We start from the raw sequence: 19,984 nt of genomic DNA on the forward strand, positions 1-19,984 counted from the left end.
AAATGGTTATTTCTCCCATCCAGCCCAGGAGCACTCAAATGGGATGAAGCAGATCAAATGGGACGATCTGGGGGAGATTGCAGGTTCCCCCAGACCATACCTGCCCAGAGGACGGGGCTGCCGGGGCTCTGCACCCCACAGAGTGGTGTTCCCGCCATCTTCCCCCTCTCCTCAGCCCCAGCCCTTGGTGGTGCCTCACCGCCCTCCTGCTCTTCCAAAATGGAGCCGGCCCGCAGCATGGGGAGGCCTCCTCTCCAAATGGTTTATGTCAACTGCTTCGGGTCCCATCGCTGTGGTTCTGTCATCCGCTATAGCAGGGGTGGTTGGCAGCCTGAGGTGGGCCGGGCCGGATCTTCTCCTTCCCAGCCAAGCCCCATGAGGGAGGCCTGGGGGCTGAGGGCAGCACCCAGGGACAAGGCTGAGCCACCCAGTGCTGGTGGCAGGGTGCAGGTGGTGGGGATCTGTGGCGTGGCAAAGCCTGTCAGATGCCACCAAGGTATGTGTCACTGAGACCCGGGGACCTTCTCTGTGCTTGGGAGTGAGAGAGCATGGGGCTGAGCCTCCACCATGATGCTCTCCTGTGGTGTTCTTCATCCTGGCACACCAGGATCTTCCCTCTCAATCAGTCTGTGCACACTCAGGGGTGAATGCAGCACAATTTTATTTTTTTTTCTTAATGTGCTCAGTAGAGTCAAAGTGGGTATTTAGGCAGAAGGTGGAAGATGGTGAAAAATTTTTTTTCCCAAACTCTTACACTGTTGAGGTGCATTCTCCACCCTGTCAGGTCTGCAGTGCAGCCTTCCCTGTCCCTTCGTGTGATAGCAATAAGGCCAAAAATAATCTGTGTTCAACAGGGCTGCTCTGTTACACACCAAACCTCTGGGTCCTTTTTGTCTCATCTGGGGAGATTCCTGCCTAACCCGAGAGCCACTGCACTGCTGGCTCCCACATTGCTGTGACAGCCCAAGAATGTTTCTTAATTTTCTTTAAAATGTGTTTGGGACCAAAGAAAGTTGGGGTGGGTGGGGGTGCCTTTTTTATAAAAGCAATCAAAAAAGATTAGGCAGTTTTCCATTGTTTGTGATCTGTTACGAAATACAGCTCTGCTGCACAAGATGAAATTCAGGGAAAATAGAAAACATGACCTGGCTTCTGAAAAAGAAGATGGGTGTGAGCTGGAAATTATGGGTGACAGTGATAGGGTGGTCCTGAATTTTACTGACTCATTGCTCTTAAGATATTTCCACTTTATGGTATTTTTTCCTCTTCTTTAAAAACATTTTTCTAAAGATAACAAAGTGAAATGTTACATGGGTCTGTAATTAAAGGCACCAATAATAGTAAGTATCCCTCTGGAAGATGGGGTACCTGAACCTTCCTCAGGAATATATTGTAAACCCTTGGAATGTGCTTTCTGAACTTTCTTCTTAGGTCATCTTCGAGAGGATAAGGCTGATACCTTTGACTTTCCCTTCCCTTCAAGAAAGGTTGATAAAGTAATTAAACGGAAGAAGCAAAAGGTATTAATGTGGGTGCTGAATTAGCTGCCTTTGCATTTGAGAAAATTGCTTTCTTTTTGTTCTGTATATGTCTATGTGAGAGCATGAGGGAGATTAAAAGATGAAATTGGTAGTCTATAACTGAAAACCTTACGTACAGAAAAGAAAAATGGTATTATTTTCCCTCTTTGAAGACTTTTAAGATTCTGGCTCTCATTCAATAAAGCACTTAAGTGTGTGTGTACCTTGAAAAATGAGAGCATGCTATTGACTTAAAGCCTCCCCTGAAATGCTGTGCTGGATTGGGGCCAGGGAGCCACACACCTCAGTGGGTGAAACCTGGCAAGTAAAAGCTCTGCAGCTCCTCTAACTCTTATATTTTAAGCAAAGAAATCACACATCTTATAAATAAACAAATGCAATAATCAGATGTTTTAACACCATTGTATCATCAGCAATATGAAATTACTTTCTGTTTCACAAATGTGTATTTGTTCCTGTTCAGTAGTTCAACAAATGCTTGAAATTTTAAAAGGCACATTTATTAAAGCAATAACTCATTATGAGGTTTTGTAGTGTGTGAAGTACAAGTAATCAGGTAGACTATAATATAGTAATGTGACAGATACTTGATTTAAGACCAGCAAAATACTTCTGACTTCAGAGAAACAGCTAATAATATATTGTTCTTCTAGTACAGTAAATGGTCTTGAGAAATAATAAGGAATATGTATTATGCTTTAGCCATAAATGTCCATGAGAAAGGAATTATCTTTAGGTTTAAACTACTTTCACAGATGGGGTCCAACAAAAGTCATACCATTAGCACATTAACAGCCATTTATATTTCTTAGTCTGCCCCTCTGTCTGAATGCCTTTCTCAACAGGTCCAAGTCAATATTTTCACTGCACAAGTTTGAAATGTGCCCACTATAGCTGGAGTTTTATGCCTCAAAAATAAAGGTCTTCAAAATCTGTAAATAAGACTAATATGAATATGATATGAAGAATGAAAGGACATTGCTATGCTGAAATCGGAGCATGGAAGTCTCAATTATGTTGCTGCTCAGGGATTAGATGAGAGATTTTACTCCTGGAAAAAATCAGCAATCTTCTATTCTCATTTTTTCCCTATTTTCCCTATTTTGGATGACTTTGAAGAGAGTTTAATGGCTTTACACAAGTTTTCACAGTTCCTGGATAAGTAAGAATTCTAGGAAAAAAATGGAAGAGGGTATCTTGTGGAACACTGTGGAGTCATTAATGTGGTTTTAATTTTTAAATAGAGGTAATTCTTCCACTATGTAGCAAATATATATCCCTCCTCCACATCTCCTCCTCTCCAATCCTCAACAAAAGAACAATTGGACTTTATATTCATGCTGGAGAATTCAAAGTTCTCTCCTATAGGTGCTTATTTTAATGCAAACTTTTTTTATGTTTCATCTAGAAAGTTCAATTTTGTCTTTCAGTCCAAAGTCTGGCATAAAGTCTGGAAAGTCATTTCAAAAATGCTCGAAGAAAATGAGAACTACAGAAGTCGCCTCTTGACTTGCAGTCGCTTTGATGGAGCAGGTAGGTAATGAACTAATGTTTTGTTTTACTAGAGAAAGCAGATTATTAGTTCAAGTGCTTTGACTGAAGATCCTTAGGCTTAGGGTCTATTCAGCTGTTTGATAGGTTTTACAGTTCACAAATTATGGAACTGCCTACTTTAGACACTCCTAGTAATATTTTAAAAACCCTTGTATTTCATTGAGGGTATGATGTGTATTAACTTGAAAGCAAGTTGGCAGAGTGCTTGCTGCAGTCTAACATCAAAAACATGAACTTATAGGCACATGTTTATGTTACATTTCTGAACATGTAAAATATATAAATAAACTAATATTGACTTAGACTAATATTAAATCTCTCTATATAAGTGACTAATTTTGTCTATAGATAATAAACTAGTATTAGACTTGGTCTAAGGTAGTACTTCCATGAAACATAATTATATTTTTTTCACATAGGAAAAGTTGTTTGTTTCACACGGACAATAAATAAACTGGATGCTCCCCAAACGTAGCTGTAACACAATTTAACATAACCATCAACTGTTCTCACACTGTGCACTGAACACAGCTATTTCATTACTGGAAAATGACTTGGGAATTAAAACTGGTGCTCTGCATTGAAGCAACTTCAATTAGAGACATTGTAGTAGCTGCACAATTTAAGATGATACAGTGTATGCTTACAAATTTAATTGGAATTTCTGGCTGCACGGTCTCATGAGTTTTTAGGAAAAAGAATATACTAAACTATGAGTTAGTAGGCAAGTTTAAAAATGGTATATTCACCCGCAGCACTTCTGCTTAGCTTACATTTGTGTTGATGGAAGTTTTCCACACACAGGCATGTCAGGGTATATACCAAAATCTCTTGTTGCCAATATCTTATTTTTGTAAAACGCTGCATGTTGCAGTATGGATAAGATTTCCACACAGAGAACAAGAAAATACTCCCTCAGAATTTTTCAAAACAGAAATATGTCCACCCCAATGAATGTCTCCTGTGACCTACCATGGGTGTTATTGCAATAGGTAGAGATTTCACAATATGCTGCAGCAACATATTCCACAGTTATTCTATATATATATTCTACATTATGTGGAAAAGCACTTTTTCTGTTTGTTTTAAAACCAATTCCTGACTAAGTCTGGATTATGCAATGTTGAGTATTGGTTATGTGCTATTCATAGTCTTTATACCAATTAAGATTCCATTGGCCTTGGTCATATTTCTATGCTGAGATGTTCCAGTCTTCTAAATTTCTTCTCAAATAGAAACTTTTTCCTCTCTCTGATAATCCTCATCCTCTTTCCTTTGTGGCCAGTTAAAATGCTGTCTGCTTCACTGTAGGGCTCCTCCATGTTATTCCTCATTTGTTTGCAGAAGTGACAAGAGAATTATTTGCAACTCTAACACATATCTGACTTACACCTGTAAGACAGAAAAAATCCACAGGGCAGAGCATGGGTACCCTTCCTCCTGAACATATTTGTCCCTGCTGGCCAGGAGAGGTTGGGTGGAGGGGGGTTGTGTGTCCTTTGGATCTGTGATGTCTCAGGGCTTTTTCTCCTATAACACCTGTTGCAGAAGCCACTGTAACACTGTGCTGCTCTGCCTCATCTAAAGGCTCTGATCTTGCAGCTACTTAATACCTTCTCCTACAGCTGAGCTCATGGCAGAAGTTTTTTTACACAGCTACTCATGTATGTGTTGGTGCTACCCAATTAATCCTTGGAATGCTGCAATAAAGATTCAGTTCAGTGTGACTGAAAATAATGATGTCCCTCCATGTAATGTTCTCCCACAGGCAACGATCTGAACCAAAGCTCACAGAATGTGGCATCCTACTTGGACAGGGTATGTATGTAGCTAAGTAACTGCTAAGCAAGCTTAGATGCTGAAATAAACAAATTATCATGTAAAAAAGACACACATAGTATTTGCTATTTCAAAGTACTGAATGTATACTTCAGTACAGCTGACATTGGGCTCAAATGTTTTTCAAGATTTCAGTTATGCCTGGGAAGCAGAATAGCTCTGTCCCCAGCAGCAAGGGCTGTGTGTGTTGCCAAGGCTAGGGGGTGGATTTTGCCTGTTTATGGAGCTGAATCCTTCTGTGGTGCTCTAAAGTAAATGGGAAGATTGTGAGCAGTCTTTATTTGTCACACTTTGTGTCTGACTTTTTCATATTAAAGGGAATGTGGCACTTCTCTTTTATCATCTTCTTTTTTTCTCCAGGAAGAAGCCTTCTCTGGCTGTGTATAACCAGAAAACAAAGCAAAATTCAGTTCAAAAGGATATATGAAAGTAGTGGAAGTTTTTATTTTCATCTAGGTTCTTACTGAAGGCAGTGGAAAGACTGCAAGTGATTTCAGTCAACACAGGTTGTCTGTTATTTGTTTGGTGTGTGTGCTTCTACTGTTTAATGGTTTGTTTTTACAGTGGCTTAAATAGCTCTGTTGCAAGATATTTATTTCAAGACACTAAGTCTTGTGTTTCACTAAGCTATTGGTTTTCGAAAACTATTTAATGAGCATATTATTGTGACAGTTTGCTTGCAAAAGAATAGAGATATACATTTAGTGTTGAGCCTGTATTTATATCTATTTTTTTAAATTGTCAGAATCATAAGTAAATTCTGTAAGGCAGAACTCCACACAAGACATAAAGAAACACTTTTTTTTTTACTTGTTTGAATAAATTTGACATTATTATATGAAAATAATACACAATTACCCTTCTGTTCATTCATCCATTTATACATGAATCTCAGCAAGTATTTTGAGTATGAAACCAGGTGAATGTTTTCTGTCTGTTCATAGTGAAGCAGATGATAATGATATCATCATAATCAGCAGCTATTGTTTATCTAGCTGACTTCAATACCATGATATGATTTTCTTCTGTTATGAAGTTTCATATTTGAACTCTTGACTGACTGTTAAACCCTTTTAAACTAGCAAATTGTCTAAATAGAGCAAAAAGACTGCATTAAACTAACAGCTATATGGAGTTTTAAAAAAGCCATTCACCTGTCATAATTAGACATCATTGGTTTACATAAAAGGATTGTTTCCTCGTTGCATAATGTCTTAATGTTTTCAGACATAATGACTGGAATGCCAGTGTTGAGCTTTAGTAACCTGCTAGTGATTGTGTCATTAGGCTGCAAAGCATCTGGAGGGGTTTAATCTCTGTCTTCTTGAGGGTAAAACTGCAAGTACACAACTGGAATGTGCTTTTGGTATCAACTCTGACATCAAGGCTCTTTTGTGATTTGTGGTTGAGCAATATTCTGATTTTACTTAAAATTGTTGACATTTCAGCTTGGAAAAGGAAGTGAGAAACAAAGTATTCAATCAAGGTATGATCATTTTTCTGGCAGAGCAAAAATGTCATAGTTCTTTGGTATTTTCAAAATACATGTTTGAAGTCACACTTTTTCATTCCCCTCCTCCCCTCTCCCCCATTGAGTACACCTCTACTGATGAAATGTTTTTGTGGGGAGTATGTAATTTGGAATACTGGATTGTAAACTGTAGAACTGTTGCTGAAGTTTCTTTCCTTGTAAACTACAGCTGCAGTTGGTATCTTTACTGGCACAGATTGAAGGAGCCCTGGAAATCAAGCTTTTCTTTCAGAGGTAATTTGAAGGGGGACCTGTTTAGCCCCTATCCAACATCCCTCTGTTCTGCTTTTGCCTTGCTTCCAGCTCACTCCAGAGTGCAGTTCATGTTCAGAGCAGAGGCTGGTGGTAGCTGTGCCTTCTCGGCCTGCAATGGATGTGAAACTGCAAGTAAGAGCCACTGTGGTGGGGATGATGTAATTAACTGGTTGGGATATACTGCTAGAAAAAACCTTCCAGTTGGCAGTGCTTTGAAGGGACCAGATCAGCTGGTACACACACCACTACCTTCTACTCACAGTCCTGAGTAATACAGTCCTTCCTCTTTTTTTTTTTTTTTCTTTTACTTAATTCATATGATCATTTAAGTGTAAACTGCAGAAGATTAAGTAATTGTAGTGTTGCATTAAAATATGCTGTATGTTTCAAGTAAGTAACAAGAAAAAAAGAGGGTTGGTTTATACAGGAACAACTTTATTTAAACCCTCTATCTAAAAGGAGTCAGAAATAAGGGAACCTCAGAGCACTAGATCACATACTTGAGATTCAAGAAACAACTGATCCTCCTCTCAACTCCTTAAATTATCACTGGAGAACCAAAAGCCAAGTGTCATACTGTCCTGCTGTGCTTCCTGGGAAGCAATGTTGTTCTTTCACATTCTTCAGAATGCAGATCAGTTACCTGAAGTTTTTAATAGCAAATCTCACTTGGAGTGTGAACCAAAGCAGATGTGCAAATATAGAGGTCATACTTTGTCTTTGTTTTACCTTGTTCTCAGTACATAATTTACCTTCCTACACAGAACAGAATCCCTAGTTTATTCTAATAGTTGGAAATTTTTTCATCTCAACCCTGTGAACAGTTGCCAAGAGATCTGAGGAGGTACCTTGTGGTGTAGAGGTGAGAGGGAGCAGCCAGAGCACACAGAGTAGCTAAAAGCCTTGCAGCTGAAATTGTGTTATCTGTAAATAATAGTCAGCCACTCACCTCAAGCTCTTACAATGGGTCTGAAGAAGTCTTCTTTTGCACTGTGTTTCATAAACACACATGACTCTGTAATGAAGGTAAGCAGTGGAGGTTAAGGCCTTTCAGTTTTCACATTGCAGTTCCATGCTAGTTAGAGATTTATTGGTAGAACAAAGTTTAGCTAGAAATAGCACATCTGTTAGGCCTGAAACACTTTTCTTGAAGTTATCCTGTTTGGTGAGTTCTTGCCAAAGTTCCTGGTTCCTGGAGCACTTCTTGGCAGGTCAGCCCAGGCACTGCAGCCTCCTCTGTCTTGGAGTAGTCTGTCCAATGGCACCAAGGGGGATTGAGAGTTTGAAACTTCAGCCAACAGTCTTGGGCTACAACTTCCAACCTTCTGTGAAGCTACAAGCAAGAAAGTCCCGGGAGCTTGAAGTTCACTTTTATTTCCATGTCTGGATGTGCTAAGAGGCTTGGCTGAAGCAGGACTGCTGGAGCTCCTGCACTCCCTGATGAAGAGCTGTGCCTCTGGGCAGGCATCCTGGGGTCATCCAGCATCAAGGCTGTACTGGTGCCTGAGGTTCTTGGGAGCTCCCACAGCTACTTTGTGGAGCTGGCATTCACAGATGCTGCTGCTATTGCCAGAGACTCTGTCACTGAGCAGTCATAAGCTTGGGAACTTGGGAAATGTATTTTGGAAGTGTTTCAGTGTTTCTGAAATGACCTTTCTAGAAATTTCCAGTTTGTGGGCATTTTCAAAAGAGATTGTTCCTGCTTAATTTGGACCAAAGCCACCAATTCAGGTAAAACCTCATTTGCTGCAAACTGGATTCTTGGCTTACTGGGCAGCTCATCTGCTCATGCCCCATCTACTCTGATGTGATGAATCAGATTCCTCCGTCCTAGCAGCAAAGGTTCTGCAGGTCCTTTGCTGCAGGTTCAGCAAAGGTTCTCATGGCCTGTGAGGTTATCATAACTTGGTCATTACAATGTAATCAGTTTCCAGGATTAATAATATTTCATTAATGATCTGGGAAAAGATTTCAGCTCTTAAGCAAAACTTGAGAACAGGATGTGGAGTTTCTGATGTGGTCAGATTTCAGGAAAGTTAAAAGATAACCTTTGTCATTACTTCCAGTAAATGTCTTTGTCTTTAAGGCCTTCTATGGCAGTCATTGTGCATGTTTTAACTTCAAAGCTTCTCATACAATTTTGCATGGACTCTGACTAAGGAACTGTCTTCAGCAAGGAGTTCAATTCTGGGGTTGTTTTTTTGGGGGGAAAGTGACTGAAAGCAAATCTCTGTGACATTTTGTGTGTGCAGTAGGTCCTTAAATATAAAACATAAGAGAATGCAACTTGGATTTATAGCTTTTAAATAACTCTCAGGGATATAGGCTCGTTTGTGTATTATGTGTATTTTCATTGTGTAAGCACTTATGTAACCATGAAGATAGGACTTGGGATGAAAACAAAGCAGTTATACTTTGACAGGTATACAATTTGCTGGACAGGCTGTCCAGCAAACTGAAGTAGCAGGGGAAGCTATTGCTTAAGTAGATACTTTATGAGAAAAAGAGCAAAAATTGTTGAAGCATACTGAGGCCATAGTGAATGTTTAATAAAATATTCACAGGAAGTTGCTAATCAGAAAAAAAATCATATTTGAAAATCTCTCCTTGCCTTGTAGTTAGTGAAAATCGATGTGTGTGGCTGCAGTTTCATTTTGAGAGAAGCAAGACATGGAGGTCTCTAAGGAAAAAGGGAATATGTCTTGCTCCAGAAAGAGGTTGAATACCTCCTGGAAGATGCTGAGTTCTTTCACCTCCCACTGACTGTGGCCCCACTTAGAATGGGCTCTGTTGCATCCTTCTGTGTGCTATGTATGGAGCAGGTTAATGAGAAGATCTCCTCTTTAAATTGTGATCCCCCATGTGTATCTCAAGGAAGTGGTTCAGCTGAGCTGTGGATGTTGTTTGGCTTCTCCTGAATGTCTGATTTGTGTAGTCTCCCAGAAATGGTGACAAGAACACATTCATGCTGTGAACATGTGACATTTATTGCACGCCTGGAATTCCTGCAATAGACAGGGAATGGAGGCAGACTGAAAGAGCTGTACAGGAAGGTTCACTAAGGCACTGACAAATGTTCTTCCTCTTCCAGAATCTTTGTAATCTCTTGTATTTTGAAATTAATAATGAATTAACATGTTGGGGTTTCCCCCCATTTTAGCTGTATGGTTGTTTTCTTGTTCCTAATGTATGTGTGACAGGAGGCACCAATGGATATATATGTACCCCCACAGCAATGAATACAAGTAATTCACCCCAACTTAAAATGTACATGATCACTTTTTACACCCCTTGGTATTTTAAATTCCTTCAACTACATAGAAGGGAAAAATTCTTGACCATGGTACTAATTTCTCTGTGAAGCTCTCTCTCAAGAAAAAGAACATAAATGCCCTTCTTGCTGGACTCTGTTGTCCTAGATGGAGCAAAAACCACAGAAGATGAGCAGTGAGGAGCAGTTGGGGGGCATGGGCAGGGAACAGAATTGTTCTTTTATAACCTCTACAGGCCTGCAGTTCCCTCAGACAAGCATTTTAGTGGTTAATAGTCCCATGTTTTGGGTTTAGGTTGAGGGTGTGGTGTGATTTCTTCCCATGCTGATGTGCTTTAAGTTACTCTTTGTCCACATCAGGGTGTTTTCTCCAGGAAAAAAGCAGATCTGAATTCTCATAGTATATTTTTGTTACATCACAGGATTCAGATCAGGGCTGAGTTTGTCTCAGACTGTTTCTGGAACTTGTGTGCTGGTTTTCATAGATTTTTTAGACAAATTTTGAAATGGATTAACCTTGATGTTTGAGAAACAAATATGGTCTTTTGCTAAAAGAGTCTGAGGTTGAGCTGTTACTCCTAGGACTGCCATATCTTGATGGCTTTGCATAGTCTGGCTTCCTGAGACTTTGCCCTTACTTTGTTCCTTCAAATTTTGTAGTTCCTCTTCTTAGTAATTCCTATTGCCTGTTTACAATCACTTTAATTAAAACTCTGATCCCAGTTTTTCAAGGTCTGAAAACAGACAAAAATCATGATACTTACAAAAATCAGCAAGAATGCTATAGGAGAAAAGGCATGGTGTGTAGAAAGTGTATCTTATGGAGAGAGACAATGAGCATAAGAATTTCATAGGCCAAGTAACAAGTAAGTAAAATAATATCAATTAATATGTAAGTTTATATGTCCAGGCTTAGAGAGGGTAGAGGCTGAACTATTTGTGGCTGACATTTTGTTTACAAATTGCAGAATTTACAATACAGTGAAATGTTCTACCCAAATGCTACTACAAATATTATGCCCCTTAATAACTGCAAATTATCTTCATTGTAAGCTGATAATGAAGACAGTAATTCTGCTCTCATTTGTTTAACTGAAAATAGAAAATAATATTTCATGGGAGTCTTATTAAAAGGCTGAAAAAGAGATGTATTTTTGTTGACAGAAGAGATATATTGTTTATTCCTCTCAAGTCTCATGTTGCTCATATTGCTGCTTTGTCTTACTGCTCATCACTGAGCTGCTCTGTGTGGGTGGAAATGTCAGACTCTGTATTTGCTCCATAAGAAAAAATCTGTATGCTTGTCTTTGATTTCTCATATTCAGTTGGGCTGCTTTAACGTTGTCTGTAGAGAATGTTCACTTTTAGGATCTTGCTGGCAAATTTAGGCATCTGTTTTTTTCCAAAAAGTGTCCTGCTGCATAAATTTAGTCCTGGGGGTTTGTCTGTGAAAGAGGCATGTTGCAAAGAGGTGTTTTCATACTGAAATGAAGCATACTGACCCTGAGCAATTCCAGGGCTATTTCAGTCTCATGGAGGAAATGGAAGGTATTGGGTGTAATGTCAAGGAGGGTTTTGAGAGATCCAGGATCTCTCTACACATCTCCCTCTACCACAAAGCCAAAATTCTCAGATGGTGCCCCTGAAAGGTGTTGCTTAAAATGTGTTCCTAGCCTAATGACTCATTAAAAGCAGCATCTGCTCAGTTATTGCAGGTTCTTGCTGTTAGTACTTATAGGTACAAGGTCTTCTAGTGAAAAGGTGGCTCTACCTGCCCAGTGCTCAAGTACTGTCAGTGTTCAGCTGCACACTCAGGGTAATATGGAATATTTCCATCAGAGTTTAGTTCTGCTTAGTTACCAGTAGATTTGCAGCTGTGTGAAAGGTATTTTACAGGGGTAGTAATGCACAGTAAAGAATGTGACTCCATTTCCCCTCAGCTATGTTACTCTGAAGAGTATTTAAGTGTAACTGACAAAATTAATATATTAACCTCTGTGAGTACATCAGTGTGTTCAAATGAGCAGATGTACTGAACAAGCTGATTTTTCATTGTGTTACCACACTTTCCATGGGTTTGTGCAAGTGACTCTGGAGATTTAACATCAGTGTGTTTAAGTGTTGCTTAAGAGGTCTCTTAAGTCAGAGGATCTGCCTAGGTCTTGCTAAGGTTGTGGTTTGCTATTGATTACCAAACAATGAGAACACTTTGGGTTTCAGATCACAGGATGCCTTTGCACGATGTGAAGGGCATCACTTGGCTTTTCAACAAAGTGCTCTCATGTCCCTTGGCAATCACCAGGTGAAAGAGGAAAATCACAATGCCATTTCTATAGAGTTGCAATGCAACGTTTCCTTTGCATTTTTAAATAATACTTCCTAGTCCCTGAGATGCAAATAGTCATTTTGTTGGCAGAGGAACTATAGCAGTTTAAGTGGATGCATTCAGAGGAAGATGACTATAGAGACTGTGAATCTTTAGATGGCCAAATCACTTCAAATGAGATAATCTGTAATATATTGAAGTCAGGGAAAGAGTTGCTGCAGTTGCACTTTTTTTCTTGGACTGTGTGCCACAAGGGGAGAGCCTCAAAGAGTTGGAATTGTCCAGCCTGAAGAATACCCAGGGGGCTCAAAGCCAGCCTCTTCTCACTTGTCCCAGTGACAGGACAAAGGACAATAAGCCTAAACAGAAACACAGGAAATTTCTTTAAAAAATACAAAAAAACCTATTTTACTACAAAGTTGGATGAACACCAAAACAGGTCTTCCAGAGCATTTATGGTTTCTCCATCCTTGCAGATATTCAAAGCCCAACTGGGCATGGCCCAGAACAGCCTCTCCCTGCTGTCCCTGCTGTCTCTGTATTAAGGTGGGGATTTACACTGGATGGATTCTGCCACCTTCAGGGATGCTGAAAAGAACTGAGATGAAGTACCTAGCCTAGCCCAGTGCCCCTTTAGTGCCAGAGGGCTTTGGCTCAGGATCTGGAGAGCAGGCAGTAGCTGGGATGAGACTGTTCTTCTGCCACCATTAGGTGTTTTTTGATTTTTTTTTTTACATTTTGAAGGTCCTAATTTTTATCCTGAGCCAAAATATGAGAAAAGGACTTTGTAGGGTTTATAGCCTGTTATATATTTTCACAGATCCTAGTCCAGATGGGCATTGATGGTTGTTTTCTGGTATTACTATAATACTAAAACATTACATGGTAATGATTTATTCAATAATCTTTAGTGTTTTTATGTGCTGCTTCAGACTGCAAGTCCTACACTTTCCCCTATCTGTGGAACACAACCTGCCAGCTCTAGGTTGCATCTCTAGGTACCTCTGTAGGTTTCTATTCCTGGTCTATTCTACAACAACATGGAGTTGTAGTTACAGTGAAAATCTTGAGCTGTGCATACGTCTGATGGAATGTTAGGGGATCTCTGGTACCTGGATTTCCTGAATATGAACTCCCCAAACCTTATGATGTGATTGAATTTTTGCACATGACTCTGAGAACTTAAAAAGCTACCTGCCAACAGTTTTTAACACTGAGGAAAAGTTACTGAAAATTAAGTTTTTTAAATGAGAGAACCTTATTTTTAAGACCAGAAAAACTCTCTTGGACGAAATTTTCTGTGGAAGTTTGGCCTTATGCAAATATGTGGTGCAGAAAATTCCAACCCAAGTATTAAAACCTGTTGAAGATATCAGAACCAGGCTCTCTAATGCACTGTGTACAGTGATGTCAGTAGCAGGCAGTTTTTAGCTGCCCCATGTCCAGCAATCACCTCTCAGAACTTCTCACCCTTGACACTGAACCACTGTGAATAAGTGAACAAGCTCAGACCAAAGCATTCTGTGCTTTCACTTGCTCTGCTAAAGTATGGCTTCAAATGAGTTTTCACAAGTGAGTTCTAAAAGGCTTTAATATGGAAACAGTTTAGGCCTTTTAGGAATATATTTAGATCTTGTAAAAGATGCCAGTTCCAAGCTCTGGAAGCAAATTCTATATTTATAAACAAATCAGGCTAAAGTAGTTCCAAAGTATACCCTGTCTCCTAGCAAAGTTCATCCTGCAGGGCCTGGTGATTTTAGGGACACTGGAGGGTGGGACTGTGCTTTCTGGCAAGCCAGGCAGGCACTTTGTGGCAGCACCTCCTGTGGTGCTGGGGATCTCTTACCAGAGTGGCTTCTGGAGTATGATGTGGACAGCAATGTGCAAGCTGAGCAGGGCCAGCAGCTGTTTCTTGTCTTGCTGTTCCAGCGTGTGAGCAGGCACCAGAGATGAGTGACTGACCTTGGGCAGTGCCCTGGTGAGGGACATGGTGTTCAATGGCAACGTGGGCCAAAGAGGGGAGGGCAATGGGGTGCCCACCAGACCCACCAGCAGCATTATTCCTGTCTCTTTGCAGCACCACAGCCAGCTGGGACCTTCTCCAACCCCTGCCCTCATTTGTGCCTGTGCAGGGTGCTGTGGAAATGTCACAGCTGTGGAAGTGTCACAGCTGGCACGTGCCCCTCTCCAGCCTTTGTGCAACTGTGTTTTGCATCACACGTTCCTGTTAGTGCCCTTCCAGCCCATGCTGTGCCTGTGCCATGCCTACCGAGAGGTGATTCTCCCCCTTTACTCCATGTTGGTGAAACCCCACCTGCAGTCCTGGGTCCAGCTCCAACTCGGAAAGGCCATGGAGCTCCTGCAGCAAGCCCAAGGATGATCAGAGGGCTCGAGCATCTTTCCTTTGGAGACAAGGTGAGAGGGTTGCGGTTGTTCAGCCTGGAGAGGGCTTGGGGGAGACCTTATAAGGGCCTTCCAGTACTTGAAGGGGCTACAGGAAATTTGGGGGAGGGCTCTACAAGGACATGTAAAACAACGGGTAATGTTTTTTAGCTGCAAGGGGGGCAGATTAGGTTTGATCCTAAGAAGGAATTCTTCACTTTGGGGCCGTGAGCCACCGGCACAGGGAAGCTGCTGATACCCCTGGTCTCTCCGCCCATGCCGAGGGCTGTGGGGTTCTCACTCCGGGTCCATTCCGGAGCCGCCCCCGCCTCACTCCGCGCGCTGCCTGCAGGGGGCGACACCGCCCGCCGGGGGGTGCGCGGGGCCGTGCGCGGCGGGGACGCCAGGGGGTGCCCGAGGCCGCGCGGCGGCGCGCGGTGCGTGCGCGCGCGTGTGGCGGAGAGGAGGAGGAGGAGGAGGAGGGAGAAAGGAGGGAGGAGGGGAGAAGGGGGGGGGGAGCCGAGGTTGGTGAGGGGGGGAAGGGAGGGAAAGGGAAGGGAAAGGAACAGGAGGGGAGGGGGGGGGAGAAGCTGCCGCTCGCTCCCGCCCTCAGTCGCGCTTGCGGAGCCGCAGCCGAGCGCAGGGCGCAGCGCTGTCCCTTCAGCACCGCGCGGCGGAACCTGCCCCACGCCTCAACCCCCGGGCCGGGACCCCGACAGTGACCGCCAGGTTTGCAGTAAGTAGGGGGCTCGGGGGAGGAGATAGGGAGGGGTTCGGTGGTGGGGGTTGTGTGGGGGGTGTTGCCCTTACCCCACCCCACCTCAACATCATCATCACTCACAGCGCACCCCCAGCCCCCCCCGGCCTTGGTAATATGGGGTCAGGGGACCCCCCAAGCATCCCCCACCCCAGGGCGTGGGGTTTGCACGGGAGGGTTTCTGGGTTTCTATTCCCTCACAGCGGTCGCTTCGGTGGGAGTGGGGATGCTGTTCGGGGTGTCTGTACCTGGGGAAGGAGCAACTCTGAGCTGACCACAGGGGGTTTGAGGGATATTTGTGGGGTGTCTGTGTAGGGCATGACGAAACCCATGTGTGAAGCAGCATCGCGGTGCGATACGTGTATGGTGTGTTTAAATCCTGGGCATCCATGCCCGGGTAACAGATGTGCCAAGCATAGCGGGGTACAGCAGCAGTACCCCCCCCCCCCAACACCCTTCCTGCTCCCCTTGTGACATCGATTGCCTTGCTGGTTTTAGGTCTGGAAAGCAAGGTCCAAGAATGGTGAAGCTGGGGAGTAATTTGAATGACAAGAACAACAAAGCACCATCCAACGAAGATGGTTTTCAGACAGTTCCTTTGATCACACCTTTGGAAGTAAATCACCTGCAGTTCCCAGCTCCGGAAAAGGTAAAAGAAAATATCAAACGGTGCTCCTGCATGATTATGCACAGACGTGCCCCGAGGCTTTCACTGCTGTGGTAGTTATTGGCCTCTGATGATATGAGCTGTGTCATAGTGTCTGTTCGATACATAAAAAGGGATTATCTTTGGTAGTGTGTTTATCTATTTTAACATGGCAGTTAAGCACACAACTGTTTCTTGACACCTTTCCTTCTCAGAAAAATCCCAAATCTTCCTTCATACATACAACTGGAGATGTCTTCTTGTGTTTCTCTTGCAAGTGCTGGAGAAATTGAGAAGCAGTTTACAATGCATTGTTGTTATTAATCAGTAAGATAAGTGGCCTGTATGGAGAGTAATGTGGCACCGCCTCTAAAATAAGCACCTGTTTAAATTATTGCACTTAAGCTTTGTTTTCTTCTCCATGGCTTTGCAAAGCTTATTTGGGCACTGAGGATGCTGATTTCTCTGAAGAGAGCGTCAGAGTTCTCCCATACCTGGCGTGGTGATGGAGCAATCCAGGGCCTTGTTTTCCCCATGGGTTCCAGCCAGGGGCAGCTCTCTCCCCTGCCCACTCAACACTCAGAGCTGAATGCAGCACTAAACCATCCAGAAATTGCACTGGTGATTGGCTGTGGTTTGGTGGCTGGGGATTTGTATGTACCAGGAAATCTTTTGTCTCTATCAGTGCAGTGATGCTGCGTATCATTATAACCTGATGAGGTCATGATGAGACCATAGAAATCTGTTTGCCTCAACAGTCCTTACAAAAGCAAAACCTGTCTACATTGGAGTTCCCAGATGCCACAGAGATAGAGCCAACTCACCAGAAAGTACAGACAGAATCATTAGATTTCACAGGAATAGTAGTAAAATTAACACTGATGATTGTGGAACATATATCCTGTTTTTACTGTAGTACAAAATGAGTTTTGTCTAAATATATTCAAAGAGCATCATGATGGATGTGATAAAACTGCCTAGATATAAAAGTAAAATCATAACATGATTTTACAATATTTTACAATAGAGCTGAGTCTACTGCCTTGACAGTCTGGAAACCACAACTGTGCCAGCCAAAGGAGATTGTTTCATTCTCCATGCACCTCATGGCAACCAGGAGCAACTTCACTGAATTCAGGAGAGTTATACTTCCATGAGTTGTTGTGAAAGAGAGACTAAATTGGCCCTTATCTATCACTCTGATAAAAAAGATTAAGGAAAATAATTCAGACAAAGCTGCATGATTTATCATAAACATCTGAGAAGTTCGGAGGGAACTACAGATGTGTCAGTCATTTGATGCCAGTACAGATGGCTTGTTGAGATCACACAGTGTCACACAATTTAAGTGAAATTTAAATGACTCCTGTATCAGGTGAGACATGGACAACCTAACAAAAATCCTTTCAAGCTAATAAAGTGATAACAAGTGTTCTCACAACCACCGAGCTCCAATTGCCTGTTGGTGAACAAACACTGGAGTATAGTGAGATTCTGGTGAGATTCCTTGCTGATTTTTCTGTTTAAACATGCCTACATCAATAATTCACACATTGTCAGGTTACATTACCTTCATTAGCATGTGTTACTGTCGATGCATCCACTGAAATCCATATTTTTCTTTCCTGAAGAGTGGGATGTGTCTCCAAGAGTGTTAACCCTGATTCAGAACTTACTGAAGTCAATGGTATTGATTTTTGCAGGCTGGGGTTCAGCTCCTTTGTGCGTAGGCCTGGAGTTAAGAGGGAGTGGAGATCTGCTAGCAAGAAGGAGAGGTTTTTTAACGATAAAAGCAAAAGAATTCACAGTCTGTTTCCTTTGCCCTTTGTAGAAGAGATTCTGTGGGGGTGTTCACCCTAGGGCAGAAGGTCTCTTAAAAGACCTGCTAATAAGGCACTGAGCCTCAGGTGAAAAGCTTTCCAAAAGGTTAAGTGATGGGGAAAATTTCAGCTTTAAACTTAGGAAAGTGAAGCTGCTACTGAATTCAGTCAGACTGAGCTTGAGGAAGAGTAGACATGGATTTCAAGTCTTTCAGACTATTCTTGTTCGGACTTGCCTTGAGGCCAGGAGGCGCAGGGCTAGAAGAAAACCTCTAAAATCAATTTGACTTGGGTTTTTTTTGGGTTTTTTTTTTTCTATTTATTCCTAAAATCTGCCAGCAGTTGATCGGTACAGTGAAAACATAAGACAAGATGCTTTCTGCACCTCTAGCGTGGGGTGCGGCATAAATGACCGTACCAAAGCAGGCTGGGTGTTGGGGGTTGTGTGCCCCAGCTCGAGAAGGGTTTGCTCTCTTGTTTTCTGAAAAACAAACGTGTTGCTTGCTCACTCTTGCTGATCCACAAGGAGGCAATCAATGGTCCCAGGCCTGCTCCCTGCCGGCACATCCCCTGCCCCGAACCGCATCGCCTTTGCTATTGCAACAAAGACCCACTGCATCCTCCTGTAAGTGAAATCTAAACAAAAAGATAGATTAAAAAACCCCACCCTGCTAAATATTCTGGGCTTCTCTTCAGCATTAGAAGGTATCTTCAGTTGAGACAATGTGAGCTTTCAACCTAGATCTAACCTTGGGTCTAGGGCAATCCAGGGTGCATCAAAACCGGAGTGCAGAGGGTTTGGCTGCAGCCTGGGGCTGTGTGTGTGCTTGCTCTGGGTTCAGTGTGTCTGGAAAAGGAGTGGTACAGCTTTTGGCTAGTGATCCAAGAGTATTTTAGGTCTCTGCAAGGCACCCCAACTTCTATTACTACCAGTGTGCAGCTGTGCCTTCACCTGGTGCATATATGTTGCATGGCAAAGGTTTGCAGCTCTGTTAATTTATAGGGTTTTTTCCAGTTGAGTCTTAGACACCTGTGTGCAAGAAGGATAACAAACCTGCTGTTTGTCTATATACTTACCTTTGCAGATCCTTAAAAACACCCCTCAAAGCCAATGGAATCTACATACTGAAAATTGGTTTAAGGCCATCAAATAACCTGATTTGTCTTCATTTTAAGGATATTTTTATAACTGGATCATTTGAGGGCCACTCGAAGTGATTCTCAGCATTAACGTCTGAAGGTGTTTTGCTACAGCTTTATCTCTTTCAAAGTGGTTTCTGTGTCTGGCTCCCTCTCCTCTATCATCAAAAGAATTCAAAGAAAAAACAAAAATTACTTTTGCTCATGTGATATAATCCCTGAATCCCATCTCTTTCCAGATAGTTTCTTAATTATAAGAAATCATGTGAGGGGGAAGCAATTTCTTAAAGGTATGCTTAAGATTACTGATTGTCCTTTTGGGGATGCCCTCTTAACAGTATGTTTTTTCAAAGGGCAGTGAGTTTAGCAGCTTCCTCTGATGTCCACCTTGATGCTGCTGGAAAAATTCAGGCAGAAATCCAGGAGGCTTGGATTTGTCAACCTTTTTTTAAGATTATTGGCTGCTGGACTGGCTGTTTCTTTTTCCACCAAATGAGGATTGCTATTCCTCCTGCAGTGTCAGCCTTCTCCGTGTTCTGTCAGCAGTTCTACAGCTGCAAGGGGAAAAATGTACTCAGGACAGTAAGATCTCCCCTAGGGTGTTAAGCCTGCTGTGTATTTATATTTACTGACTATCTTCAACCATTCCCCATGCCTCCTGTCCTCTTGCTGGGGCATTTGCAGAAGGCAGAGTCAGATGCTTACGAAGGATTTTTATGTGGCCTTTTTGCTGAAATCACCCATGTAATAAGAATAATAGCCACCACAGGTTACAAGCCCTTGACCTGGCTTTTTTTGTCTCTGAATTTAATTTCTTCTTATTGAAAAAGCAAACAAAAAAGTATTTATTTCTTTTAGGACCAAAGAGGAGAAGGCTAGCTGTTCACTTGTGTTCCTAGGTGCAGACAAAGTGCTTTGGCAG

At 42.2% G+C, this 19,984-nt stretch overlaps 2 protein-coding genes across 2 annotated transcripts in view; both read left to right on the forward strand.

Moving 5' to 3' along the window:
* The first annotated feature begins 219 nt into the window (after window positions 1–219).
* C13H5orf47 (chromosome 13 C5orf47 homolog) lies at window positions 220–8,318 on the forward strand. The gene is made up of 5 exons (XM_030459404.1): window positions 220–496; window positions 1,432–1,520; window positions 2,972–3,074; window positions 6,769–6,852; window positions 8,185–8,318. Exons 1-5 carry the CDS (start codon window positions 220–222, stop codon window positions 8,316–8,318), a joined length of 687 nt encoding a protein of 228 aa, XP_030315264.1.
* Window positions 8,319–15,394: 7,076 nt separating this feature from the next.
* NSG2 (neuronal vesicle trafficking associated 2) overlaps window positions 15,395–19,984 on the forward strand; it is a 36,654-nt gene continuing 32,064 nt past the window's right edge. The window contains exons 1-2 of the mRNA XM_030459034.1: window positions 15,395–15,435; window positions 15,955–16,105. Coding sequence (XP_030314894.1) covers window positions 15,977–16,105 — 129 coding nt within the window. The 5' untranslated portion in view covers window positions 15,395–15,435; window positions 15,955–15,976. The remainder of the gene's footprint in view (window positions 15,436–15,954; window positions 16,106–19,984) is intronic.

The sequence above is a fragment of the Calypte anna genome, chromosome 13 (assembly GCF_003957555.1).
Source record: "Calypte anna isolate BGI_N300 chromosome 13, bCalAnn1_v1.p, whole genome shotgun sequence".
In the NCBI taxonomy this organism is placed as follows: domain Eukaryota; kingdom Metazoa; phylum Chordata; class Aves; order Apodiformes; family Trochilidae; genus Calypte; species Calypte anna.